General features: G+C 45.1%; 1 protein-coding gene across 2 annotated transcripts in view; it reads right to left on the bottom strand.

Moving 5' to 3' along the window:
* Positions 1–408: 408 nt before the first annotated feature.
* NR3C2 (nuclear receptor subfamily 3, group C, member 2) overlaps positions 409–14,055 on the bottom strand; it is a 204,759-nt gene continuing 191,112 nt past the window's right edge. The window contains exons 6-7 of one of the 2 annotated variants that reach the window (XM_009702350.1): positions 12,098–12,255; positions 409–1,627 (exon numbers count right to left, since the gene is read on the bottom strand). In XM_009702350.1, the coding sequence (XP_009700652.1) occupies positions 1,472–1,627; positions 12,098–12,255 (314 nt within the window). In that variant the 3' untranslated portion in view covers positions 409–1,471. The remainder of the gene's footprint in view (positions 1,628–12,097; positions 12,256–14,055) is intronic. The other variant, XM_009702349.1, reaches the window with a different exon arrangement.

Genomic DNA, 14,055 nt, shown 5'->3' with positions numbered 1-14,055 from the left:
TTCCCTTCAGCATAATCAGAAATTGCTCTCCCCCATCTGAAATAATAATGTGACCTTTTAAGATGTTTTATGTATCCAGTATTCAAAGGAAAAACAATCAATCTGGGAGACCGTAATAAAAAAAAATAAAAAAATTTCAACATCTTATTCACCCCTGTTCCCCTGAGAGAGAAAGGGAGTAGAGGGCAAGAACTCACTGTATCGTTAAGCTGGCAAAAGCTCTGGAGAGACCGTAATTTGTCTTGTTAAATGAAACCTTGGTAAAGTGGCAAACACAACATAGTGTTGTTTCCTATAGAACTGTGAAGCGGGATTTCTAAGATGTGCTCAAGTCACATACGCTTGCAAGCGAGACAAAAGGGAGAAGAATATAGAGGAAAATAGAAAGGCTTAAATACAACCGAAAAGGTTAAGTGTGGTTATTTACAACAGATACTGGAGGATGGTAAATTAGATATGATGCTAAAAAAGGCACAGCTTTCCCTTTCTTAAATACACTGTAAACGGTTCATTATGCATGCAGAACATTTCACTTTTTACAAAAAAATTACCTTGTTTGTTTAGACAAAGATAGTACTTAAATAGTCTCCAGCAAAATAGAGTTCTTTCAAAAATACTTTCCCATTCATCCTATTAACCATTAAAGATTTTTTTTTTGTCTCATTTACAAAAGTTCCTTACACCTTATTTCAGGTCCTTCACAATTTATACATACAGCAATGTACAGTACAGCAAAAGACTGCAAAAAATTATTTGTAAAGCCAGCACAATAGATACTATAAATTGATAACCAGGGCATTTGTTTTCACATCTTATCCTTTGTAATTAAATAGTAAATGGACACTTAACACAGTGTAGAGCATCTATGGTGGGATAACATGGGATAACAAATGCCACAGGTGGGGATAACAGAGTATTCCACACCAAATGTTCTGTTATTACTTTACACGCTAGGGTTTGTGTGTGTGTGTGTATATATGTGTGTATATATATAGGTTTTGTTTGTTTTTTTGTTTTTTGTTTTTTTTACAAGAAAAGAATATTAATGCCCCATATTGACTTTACGTTTTTATGTGCAAACCAAGGGTAAGCTTTAAAAAGTTCTCATTAGTTCTCGAACCCTTTTAAAACAAGCAAACAATACCAGAAACTACATGGCATATTTAAAACTCCATCTGTTAAAATATCAAAATCAAAAGAGTTATTGACTAGATATGGCTTTTCATCCAGAGGAACAGGAACATTTTCTAAGCGTTTGAGGGTTACGGGGTAATTTCCAAACATCTAGGTCTTGCCAAATCCAAGTCAACTGCTTTCCATTCCCCAAACCCTTCATATGATTTTAGACTATTCAGAGACTGCTGAACAAGTGTAAAGAGCATGTTTAAAATATGGTTTCTTGGGTCCTTCATGGGTGTGGAATAACACAGGGAAACTTAAGGCAAAGTTCTTCCATTTAAGACATTTTCTATCACTTCCTGTGAAAGTACAGGGGCTTGGCATTCCCAGATTCCACCTTTGGTAGCTGGTCACTGATGATTTCCACCAGCATGGCTGGAAACTCTACTTTCAGTGCCTGAGACTCTCGGAAGGTGTAGAAGCAGAATTCCAATAAGTCGCTAACAAGCTGAAATACAGAAAGAAACACTTTTTAGGAAAAAACCACAGAGAATTTCGCATGCAAACGACAGCTTAGCGGCAAGGGGTTATTACCAAGAAATTCACTCTGACTCGGCGGTCTGGTTGCAGGGGTTAACAAGCAAACAAAAGAACTCACATCCCAAAGCGCTACTAAACTCATCAAAAATCAGCTAACTAGGAAAAACCGAGATACCACAGATTGGATTTTTCAGCATAACTGCGCTTTTCATGTCACCAACACTTCTCATGCCACTACGAAAACTACAGGTGCTCACTAATGTCTATGAACAGAAAGGCGCCGGCCCAGAGGGAAAAGGTCAGCCACAACCTGCTGTATCGCTGCGTTTCAGCCGGGTACGCACTTGTTAAATCAGATCACTGGGTTAACTTCAGGGCACTCTCCAGGGGCCGCGGCCTACAAACTGCCCCGGCAGCTGACGTTTTTAGCTCAACAACATGAATGCCCTATCGCAACTGTAGCACTTCAGGTTTTACAGCATCGCCATCCATATGAAATCATTCATCTGGTAAAGCATTTCTAGTTATATACATATAAATGCATTTTTTAATACGCACCCCCCAAGCTTTTTTCCCCGCTTACTACTCATTAAACTATAGAAGCACTATTTAAGGAAGTATTTCTTTTTGAAACAAACCCAAACCCAACCAAAGCCCGAGTTCTCTATTTTTGTAGTGGTGGCTAACAGCATACTTTTGCTTTCTCTCAGGGGATTACGCATAACGCTGAGAATTTCAGATAAACATTTCTAATTAGCTCTTCAGTGACGGCGAAGGAAGCTTTGCTCTGTAACAGCACAAGCACCGAGTTATCTGTTAGCGCCGGACCACCTCCACAGGCAGAACAGACCTGCACCTCTGGCTGCGCGGTGGCCCTCCTTCGGCTTCCTCTGGGCATGGCAAAGGACGGCACAGGTGAAACCGCAGCGTGGATCTCCCAGCAGGCAACTGCCAGCCATTTTGTAATCCTAACCACGGGGGGGTCCGGCTGTACCGGGAATGCCAGCTGAAGCACTACCTGGCATACAGGCACCATGAGCTTTGTGGTGTGTGGAAGAAAATACCGTGCGTCTTCAAAGCACCAATAAATTTAGTTGACGACTTCTACCTCATCTCAAGTTGTGGTGTTCTCGTTTGGCACTTACAGAGCTTCGTTTTGGTCTACCTGTTGTGGGAAACTTAATCACGCTACAAGCATGAACCTTCACTTCTGGCTTTTGAGCATTTTGTTTTGTCCCTTGCTTTGTGCTATTTTCTCCACACAAAAATCACAAACTGAAGCTTATCTTTGCTGTAAACCAACACGCCACTAGAGTGAGAGAACTGTGGAGACCAGAAGACCCCTTCGAGCATCACTGCTCGGGGAATTACTTCTGGTTTAATGATAAAAACACGGCAGAGCAATCCCATGGCTCGGCCAACACGCGTGCAGGCTTTCGCTGCATTCTTTTTACACAGTACTTTGACGCAATCGAGCAGTACTTGTTCATGACCTTTAGTAGCAAGAGAATGTTGTTTCAAAACTAGATTTTTTGGTTGCTGTGATGTAAATGCCTCTCCTAAAGCCTTGCAGTCGGTTGCACCCTTTAAGAAAACCACAACACAAGTCAGTCAAGAGGCAGAGCAGCTTCTGAGGCACCCGGGAATGAAGCGCGTCCAGGTCTCAGTCAGCCTCTCCATTTCCATTGCGGTTGTGGAATTACTGTGCTGGGTGACTGAAGACAAACTTCAGAGCCGCTGCTCTCTAAAAACTCAAAGAGTTCTGCACAGCTTAATTTTGGTGCTTTATGTCCTTGCAAAGGACTTTTAAACAACTTCTGCTTGTGTACTTTATCAAACACAAGTTTGTCGTTTCAATTCTTAAGGTGTAGAGTTGCACTCTGCAGTAAAACCCCTGTTAAAAAGTAGAGTAAATAAAAGTGGCCTTCTGGAAGGCAGAAAAGGCAATAAAAAAAAAAAATACAGGCAGCAACAGACTACCGTCCTGCAGCACCATACCTTATTACTTATTTTTAGGACTTTCACAGCTGTTCTTGCAAACATATAAGCAATTTATGAACAACACAGAGAAGTGCCAGATCCCTCAAACACGACTTTCCGCTACTGAGCGCTACACAAGTCCGTTTGCTGTTGCTTAGTTCATTCCCGACGATCTGGCATGTCACGAAGCAATGCTAATTAATTAAAGAGATGCATGCTAACTAAGTAGCATCGACACAATTTGGTTTTCAAGCGAAGGAAAAAAAAAAAAGCTGACATTCAAAGGTTTACTTTACCCATTAGGAGGAGGTTGTTGCTGCATGTCCTGTGTGCCAAGAATATTCCAAACGTAACACAAAACCAAACGAAGCGAAGGAAAATGTCTCTTGGTATAATTGCCGCTACCTCCTCCCTGCCCGCATCATCAAACACCCGCACCTCAGCGAACTAAGGCCTTGCGCCCCACCACAACCTCGATGATGACCTGAGGAAGGTCCTGCCTTTTCCCGAAGGTGACCACCAGTAGTTTCACATCGCTGAGCGTGAGGGAGGAGGTTAGGGGCTGGGGTCGTCTCCGTCAGGCTGCCAACCGCCACGGACGGCTTCCCTTCTCTGCAACGCAAGCTCAGTCCTGCCCCATCACACTCGCGTGAAGCCCCTGAATACAGCGAGACAGGGATGGCGGAAACTATTGATTGTACCTTCTTAGGAAGCTTTTAGTAGTGGCGAGTACATACGGCTGTCTGGTGAGTATGTGGCCAAAAGGGGAAGTGGAAGTAATAACATTAATGAAGAGAGCATAACCTGTTCTATACAATCAATGAGTTAGCCGTCCCGTGGGGGAACACCAGGCTGAGATCCCAGGTATTGTCGCACCACAGCACATGAGGAGTCTCACGGCAGAGGAGAAAGGTTAACTTTACACAGCAATTTGAAAGAAAACACCTAGAACCCCCTGTCATGTCATACTTGGGTTTGGCGCCTTAAGGCTCATACGTATTCTGTACCTATTTAGGCTACTAACAATTTTGTTCATCTCTTTCTTAAGCAAAGTTACCAACTTTTAACATACTTGACAATAATCAACCACTTCAAGAAAACGGGAGCATGAGGAAGCACACCGCGTGTGCTACAAGGAACTCGGGACTGCGGTCAGGATCTTTTTAACTGCAACCTCAAAAGCTGCGTGGCTCTGGGGGCTGGGGAAGTATTTCCAGCAGTAATTTAAAACAAAGAGCAATGACTGCAGGAGAACCGAAGGCCAACTCAGAGGTACTGAGGTGTAAACAATATGGTAAGGTCGGCTAGCGAAGGCTGTGAGACCGAGAACTGAGCAGCGCTCTCTCCTGCAGGGATGTTCTTGTGCATTTGCAAAGGTACCATCCCTCCTGCCAGCCAGCAGCCTTGATGCAAAAATGCACTGAAGGGATGAAAAATTCAGTTTCCACAAAGTTAATTTTGAAGTTTGAGCACCTGCCTCTGCATCTCAAGCAACATTCGTCTTGATCCAGTTTTCATTTGTAACAGGTACATAATTTAGCTAGTCTTTCACTTTAAAAGGAGAGTTCCCTCTTCAGTAAGGAAATGAAAAAGTTTGCTTTCGTTTGTAACACACAAGCTCTGTCACTGCAGTGACAGTGACTGACACACCACAGGTTACAAGCGAGGCAACGCAACCTATCCAGCACCTTTAAATTTGTTTATGAATTTTTCTAGACCAAATATACTTCTGACTGTTCTTCAAAGGCTTGTAAAATCCCTGTGCTCTAAGAACGCCTGACTACGTTTTACCTGACCGCCTTTACCCTCCACTCGTGGTAGGTCGTGTTGGAAACGCCGACACCTCCTCCAGTGCAGCAGCGCGAGAGGCAACTCTAATTAAGCAGCGTGAATGAAAGCACCCCGGTTTTCACAAGCAGTGCAACAGTGACTAGAAACGTATTTACTTTTACAATCTCCAATTATTTCAGCTACGGAAGCGTGCTTCTGAAGAGTTACAGCTTAGCAGAGTGCAGACAGCGCCGTTAAGGCCACAACTGAAATAATTCCCGTTTCCTCGGGATGCAACCAGGACACGGTTCTTACCGCTTTAGTAGGCAGCTGTTCGGCTCGCTTTGGAGCTGGCAATAAACCACGGCTCGGTACCTTTGACAGCATCGCAAGCCTCCCTCTGCATGCAGGGAAATCGGGCCGGTGCCGGAGGATGGGAGCTTGGGTAGGACGTGCTCCCCGCAGGCAGTGCCAGGCTTTGCCCAGCCGGGTCCTGGGCACCTCCCAGAACGCAGACTGCAGCCTCGCCGGGCGCGCAGATACCACTGAAGAGATTGGCAGGAGCTGGGTTGTGGGGATGCAGACGCATAGGTCAGAATTATCGCGTCCGTGTCACCCAGACCGCTGTAAGACACGACGGCTCTTCTGCCGGCAGGTGGATCGGTTGTTAGCTATAACCCTTCACCACTTCAGTCATTAATTAGGAAGCTTCCCCTCACCCCTACCCTACAGCGAGTGTGCTGCGCTTACACATTTTGAAGGCTGCAGCAGTCTTAGTAGTTCTGAGATTTTTTACTTAATCAATCTTCGCATTTGTATGCTGTATTAAGCACCTCTGAGAAATAGGAGTATTAATCAAACATCATTTTCTGTTACCAGGGTGGGGTTTCCATAAAATGGACTTTTTCACCCATACTGTTCTTCATAATTAAAAAAAATGAATCCTTTAATGAAGTCCCTGAAGTTAATACAGTTACAGCGACCTTCGAGTACTTGCAGCAAAAAGAATTGATTTTCGTTTCACAATCTCACCGTGCCCTTGCGTTTCCAGGAATGGGAAGAACCGTCTGATTTGCAAGGGTGCACAGTTCTGTGCTCAGTTTTCTGACTTCAAAAATCTCTCACAATCTCCGAGCGCGGTATGAAAGCCCACAGTCACTTTGCTATCAGGAGGCATCTTTGCGATTAAGCCTACTGATACAGCAATTAAGACAGCAGTAGGGTAACAACACAATGCTGAGTAATTTCCTCCTATTATTAGCTACAGCTATTACAGTCAGAAACCTCACTCCTCTCATATAAAAACGACACTCCAAAAACTTTCCCGGTCCCTTTCAGGAATGGGTCTCTGCCCGTTTCCTACCGAGCACGGAGTGGGCCTGTGTTGGGAGGAGGGAACCCTCCAGCTCTACACGATGCGACCGCGCAGCCTTGGTGACCACCTGCACCGAGCCAGGCTCCCCGAAAGGCCAAGCTGCTGCCCACCAGCCGAGCGTTTTGCCTCTTGCTTTCAAAACCTGCGTGTTTCAAACTGCGCAGACGTCGGGAGCCTGCTGCCCTGCTAAGGGAAGAAGCAGGGGCCGGGGCCAGCCAGCCTCCTTTTCCCCAGGCAGCAAAGAGCCCTGGGTGAGCCTGGGACTACTGCAACCTGCCTTTTCCCCTTCACGCAGTGGATACAAAGCTCGTGCTTCACCACAGCTACGGTTAAGGAAAACCATTGCCAGCCACGTCTTGGTTATTTCTCTATTCCCTTTTGCTTCCAGTCCTACGAAAAACCCATGATGTAAATTAATTGTTAGCCCGAGGGCTCAGGATGTACATTATTCCCCCCGGGATGGCTCACAGGCCCATTCTCAGACGCACAGACGTCCTTTGGTGCCCCAGCAGTGAATTCCTATCTGCTTATGAAATCTTGAACTCTAACCCAACGAGTAAAACCTCCCACAAACACGGGGAAAACAAGGTAAGACCAAAGGATGAAGCATCGGATGACGCCTATGCAGTGCATTTACCTCACGCTAGCAAGGAGTAAAAGGTGGATAAAACGGATACGGATTGGGCAGTAACGGTATCTGACCAGAGCAAATGTGGAACCTAGGTCTGCCTGGACAGGTGCATTTCTCTGACTTAGGAGCTGCACTCGTTTCTTTGGGTTTTCTTCATAAACACGTGCACGCCGAAGCCACAGCACTTGGACACCTGGACACGACACGGAGGAACCCGAGTTCAACTCATTTTGAATGCCTGGAGGACGCGCGCAAACCCCCGGTATCACACACCAATGAGGCATCCGCAGCCCTTGGCCAGGGCAGATTTTGAACCAAGCCTCCCCTGCTCTTCTGTCAACAGTAGCGGGGCTCAGCCCTCCTCCAACAAACACCCGTTAACGTGAACGAGAAGAGATCCAACCATCACCAACTGAGCGAGACAACCCTCAGAGTAGCCCCTGTCTACATGAGGGAGCTGGGAATCAACGTCTCGCTTGACAGACGCACATTCGCTGCTGCAACACGCACCCATGCCCGCTCTTACATCGCTGCTGCTTTTGTAGAGGCCACATCGGGAGCACGGTCTAGCCTCTGAGTAAAGAGAGAAAACGCCTACTCTGAGAATTCAGGCACAGGCACTAAAACAAGGCTCCAAACAGCTCGTCAGCTGTGGGACACAACTTGGGCAGAGCAGTGGCAGGAGGAAGTGTGCAAGAGCCGCGGGTCTCGTCTGCCCCTTCATGTCTGTGGGACGAAGCACCTGCAGAAGCACATCTGCATCCACCGCGGCGCACCTTGCCAACCCGCCCTGTGAGCATCTGCGCCCTCCTTCCCACTGTCAGCTTTTTCAGTGAGTGTAATCCTGGCGCTCTCAGCCTATGGAAAGATCCACCTCAGCTATAAAGTATTCCCTTCAGGAACCATAAAAAATTAATTATTCAGCAGCATGAGCCTTCAAGAATTTATTTTTGTTTGGCAGAAAGCATCAACAAGCAAATGACAGTGCAGTGCTCTGCCTTGCCAAGACAAGGGGAAGGTTCACATTAGGGTTTAATGTCATGGCATCGAAACAAAAGCCCTCTTAACTCAAAGTCTGTTTAGTATCAGCTGGATTGAAACCAAATTCAGCTTTTGTTCTGCAAACCGCCTAACCATACACTACAACCTCTGTATGAAACGAAGCTTGCCATGCAAGATACAACCCTTCCTGCCAAAGCCAACAGGAGACGTTGAGGAGGATCCAAATGAAGTTTTTGATACCATGTGTAGTACATCTGTTTCTAATGTTCCTGCATGCCGTTTGTCTGATCACATAGCGCAGTTCACCTACATCCGTACCCATCTCTCCCTGAAATGCCAATGACCACTCACGGCCACAAGACCGAAACCTTTATGTCCTGGGCAGAGAGGTCGGTTGTCCTTGCTACGCTACGGTTCTCAATACATAATGCTGCTTCGTGAAACGATGCACGCAGGCCAGCCGCAACGGTAGAAATACAATCCCTAACAAGAAGGAAATACGGCGATTACGTTGCTGCCCTCAATGCTCCCCGAAGATACCCACGCCGGGGTCCATCCACACAAGCAAGGCCGAGCCATAGCCCAACAGCAAGTCAACGACAACAACCGACTCCTCTCTGTCCTCTCGTGCCGAGGGAGAGGAAGGGCGCGCTGCGTAACCAGCCTGACGCTGCCAGCCAGCGCCTGCTCTATCGGCAACCGCTGCTTCCACACAGCATCGCGCAAATAAAGAGCACTGCGGTGCACGGCAGCAGTGACGCAAACTACAGGGCAGCCCAGGGCAGGTGTGCGCACGCACATCCGCGAAACCGCGTTTATCTTGTCTGCTCGGGAGGGGTTTCCATCTATTTTTCAGTTGTGCTTTTGGTGCTTCGAGGCTTTATGGATCATTAAATAAAGTTGCTGATTTTTTCAAATACTTAAGTGCCTACCTGGCCTTCCTGAAAATTTCTTTTTTCCTCACCTCGGCATTTTTCTACCTGCGCATATGTTTACTATGTGGATGAATGATTTAGTATACTGAGCAATGTAAAACCATCTTGTTTGGGGTGGGTTGTTGTTTTTTTTTATTCCTCATATTATATAAGCCAAGCAGACTGTAATTTGATATTCTCGTGCGCTTTATTTCACATAGTCCTCAGAAAGACTACTGAAAAATGAGGTCGAGGAAAGCAAGTGTGAAGGTGCAAAGGAGCAGTATTTTTTTGTTGTTTACCGCTACGCTCAGGTAAAGCGAACTCCACGAATGACGAGATGCTGCTCTGCTCGGACGGAAAAGCTGGAGGCAGCGGGAGGGCTGAATAAGCATGAATTCTGCGCCAGTCCCTTCGGGCTTGCGCTGCAAATGCCAATGCTGTGGCTACAGCAGCACGTAAACACGGGGCCTCAGCTCCAGTTCGACTGCTCAGCACCTAATATATTCTGATCCTCTAAAATTATAACGGAGTAAGTTAAAAATACATAGGTGACAGCTGAAAAAGCGTTCCTCCTATACTAAGGAATCGAGCAGAAAATTTGCATTCACATTGATAGAACAGAGAAATTCTGCACTAACGGGCAGCAAGGGAGAAGAGTAATTCTCACCCTTTATTAATATTATCACCACTCTACATTTATTGTGATGGATTTTGACAACCAAAAAGCAAAAAATCAGTGTTAAAGAGAAAAAATAAACAAGTGCCTTTGTTGAACAAGTCTCCAGTATCACGTCTGAAAGGAAGCTCTGTTGTGCAGACAACCGGCCCTTTTCACAGAGAACGCTGACAATGGGACTGTCTTTAAAAACTCCTTTGTAAGAAAGTGCTCTATTAAAACAAAAGTAACGTAAAAATAGCTTAATTAAAAAATAAATAAAAAGCAAGAGCAGTCTGCTTCCTCTGGTTAGTTCAGCTCCCAATAGTTAATGCTGTGTTTTGGAAAATGTCTGTAGGACACGGTGGCATTCTCGCTAAGTGTGAGCCTGTCATCCCGTCACCTTAACCACACGACCCCCCCATTTAAATACCAAATCACAGCCACTGCCTGTTCTGAAGAGGACAGAAAACTCTGTAAATGCAGGGGTTTGTTATGCTGCCCCGAGGTTCAGATGTGAATATCTTGCAAATGATTTTATCACCCATCCCCTTTCTTTCCACTAAAACACTACAACTTCCTTTGCTGGCACGGGGCAAGTGAAACGCGATCTCCGAAGAACGAGCTATTACTGCAGTACTAATAATACTCTCCCTGCCTCCCACTAAGATGTGCAATGTTTTAATGAACAACAGAACAATATTTGAAAAATAATTCCATATGTACATTCTGTAAACAGACCTCAGGCTCTTATACAGATTTGACCTGAAGTGCACTGTACTGTAGTGTCTCTACAAAAATTAAATTTGAGTCGAGCACAAAGAAGTACATTTATATGCAGGCTCTGAAAGCAAGTGCTGTAGGTTCTTCATGCAGCAGAGCGACTTCCCTGCCCACCCAGGATGGAGTAGGACAGTTTTCTCCTTTGCCACAGTTTACCAGTTTTTACCGGGAGGTGATCAGCGTGTGCTGCAGGGCTCACGGGACCTCTCCTCTCTCGTACCCCCACACAACCAAAGGTCGCTCTCGCTGGCCCCACGGCTCTCCCGTCACTTGCTGCACTGCCACAGGGCTGTAGACAGGACGGGTGCCAGCCCCGCTGGCCCCGGGCAAGGGGTCGGTGCCCGGGGGGCACCGGGGAAAACGTCTCAGCTTGAGGAGACCATGACAGCTTCCTCTCTGGGGACTCCAGGCTCCATTACGGACAGCACGGAGATACAGCCCTGCTACTGCACAAAGCATCTGGAGAGGTAAATCTCTGCACTTACCATTTTACTGGCTAGAACCGGCTTGCGCCCAACTCAACAGCTCAACGTTACGGATACCCCTTCTGAAATCGCGAGCTGGTCCCGTGCGCTCGGCACCTACCAAAACCCTTCCGAGTCACTCTGGGCTGAGGCACCAACAGCCTGGGTGTTTAGGGACTAAGCTTTTAGTTTCCCGCATCATTCGTCACATCTCACACCTGATGCATGTAAAACAAACACCTTGCACTGGAGTGAAACAGGGAGGGAGAAATAACCTAACAGTACCGTGAATCTTATACTTGAAAAGCTCAAATCAAGCTTCAAATACCCAAGATGGCTCCAAGGTCTTAATACACCTTTTAAAGTCATCATTATTACAATCCCAGCTGTAAAAGAGCACCAAATTAATTCAACATTTATTAGTACATCAAGGCACGTGAGATGCATGACACACTAATCCGGCACCTTTCGTTGAGAAGCGACTCGCGGGATAACTCCGCGTGGTGCGCTCGCACCGTGTCTAACTTAGGGTCACAGCGAACATCGCTTCTCCTGTGAAGAGCCTCTGACCCCACTAATAGCTCTACCGACCTTAAGTGAATCGTCGGAGGAACACACTACCATGTAACGTAGGAGAAGGCAGCAGGACCCAGCCCTTAATGACTTATATTTTCTTATTTTACTTGGCAGTTGTCCTTAAATTCATCTAACAACTTCTCTCAGATGTTCCTTTAAAAAGAATTTCATTGTTTGTTTGGTTTTTTTTCTCCCTGTTAGTTAACACAATTAAAGACTACTGGTTTACCTTAATGGAGATATTTTTGCTTAACTTGTCTGCGCTCCCTGAGGAGTTATACTTACATCATGCATGGAGTCAAGAAGTTTAGTCAGTTGGTAGAATCTCTGCCAGCTTTGCCCAGAGTTACTTGGACATTTAGTTACCATCTTCTTTAGTTCTTTAATGTAATTTGCCCTCATTTCTTCAAATGCAGCTTGGCTTTTGAGACCATCCTTGGGAACTGTCATTGAAAAGACAGTCTTATATTAATATTAACTGTATTGCTTATTCTTTTGCTGTGCATACTTAAAAAGTTACACTAGTTAATGGATGAAAGAATTACATCTTTAAGCAAAGTCCATAATTTTACAGACATTGGTAAGGAATCAACAACATCATACAGATTTTCAAGTGATTCAAGCATCCTCTCCAGATCTGCGATTGCAGAAGCTGTGGCAGAGGACAAGATAACATCTCAGAAATGCGACACATGCTAACCTCATGCTGAAACCGTACAACCCAACCACAAAAAAAAAAAAAAAAAAAAAAGAGAAAGAAAAAAAAAAGGCAGCAGATGGATCAACGGTATTTTTTTTTTTTAGAAGTTGAAGACGTGATTTATCATTCTTGAATGATTCCCCACACTTGGCAGAGGGGAAGGTAGAGAATTACAGCTGCTACGTGCAGAAATGCTACACCAAGTGACACGTTTTTTATGCCATCAAGTAACATCTAAAATTTCTTTGCATGTTAGTAAGCATCTGCATAACACCTAGAACAAACAGAACCGTTATCCTGCAAGAAACAAAAGACTATTTTCCAAACAGATACCCTGACCCAGTGCTTGACCACGACATACAGTTGCAAGCATTTCTACTGTCCTATCAAAGTTCCCATCTGCCAGAGGCATCAATTTCACAAATGGGCTAAAAGTAGAGTTTTCTGACACTTCTTACCATGACTGGTATCAGCAAGGCTAATTACAAAGGCAAATACACCGTTTCTTTACTGACTGCAAATACCCTTGCACTCCAGCAGGCTCTGCCCCAAACAGGAATGGCTTATAGGATCGGATCTTGAGGAAAATCCCAGAGAGGTTATCAACAATGTTACACAAAATATTCTGGTGTCTCAGTACCTGGATTGGTTGAATACTGCTCTTAACCAGCAAATATTTTTTGTACTCTGCATCTCTAAATGCTAGTCCACAGAAGGAAAATAAAATACTACACTGTACGGGAGTGAGTTTATTTTCTAAACAAGCCAGAAAGTTATGTCAGAGCAAGCTAAAAATGGGAACTTATTAAAAAAGGAAAGAAAAAAAACCCCATGGGTGATCTTCCAATTTAGCTTACCCTGACTTAACATCTTGACAGAAATTGTCTTGTTCATCCATTCCCTTCTCTCTGAAATCCTGTGAACTGCCTTCTATCCCACCGCAATCACATCATGAGCACGTAACAACCGCCCAGATGGCTCCAGAGCAGAAGCTTTAAGACAAAGCACCAGTATCCTCTATCACCAGTATCTACCAGAGCAATTTAGCAATGGCAAACAAGGAGCAGCTCTACCACCACATGAGCAGCAAGGACTTGTGACCATCCAGTGCTGGAAGGGGGCACGAGGAGGAATCTTTAGAAAAAGCCTAGGAGGTTAACGCACCAACCTGCCTACTCATCGGTAAATATTATCTATTTCTATTATGTAAACATAATATTTAATTTTTAAATTCTAGATGCCAAATCTCTCAGTCAGTCAGCCGACAGATAGAAGGAACTGTCTGGAACAGATGTACAAATTCAGCTCAAGTTGAATGGATATAGAGACACCAATCAAGATGGGCAAAGCCATCAGAGCATACTGTGGCCCTTACACAAAATGCACAGGCTTTACAGTTCCTTTAATACAGGTCGGTATTCCTACATGCTGCTTAAAAAGACGGTTAGAGCCACTCTTTGTCTACTACTATGTATTTTACTGTTCTGTCTGCAAATTATTATACCATCACCCCAGCCAGATTATTAAGAAAGAAAGAAAGACC

This window comes from Cariama cristata, unplaced genomic scaffold (genome assembly GCF_000690535.1).
Source record: "Cariama cristata isolate BGI_N322 unplaced genomic scaffold, ASM69053v1 scaffold1226, whole genome shotgun sequence".
Lineage (NCBI taxonomy): Eukaryota > Metazoa > Chordata > Aves > Cariamiformes > Cariamidae > Cariama > Cariama cristata.
This window is presented reverse-complemented; position numbering and strand designations above follow the sequence as displayed.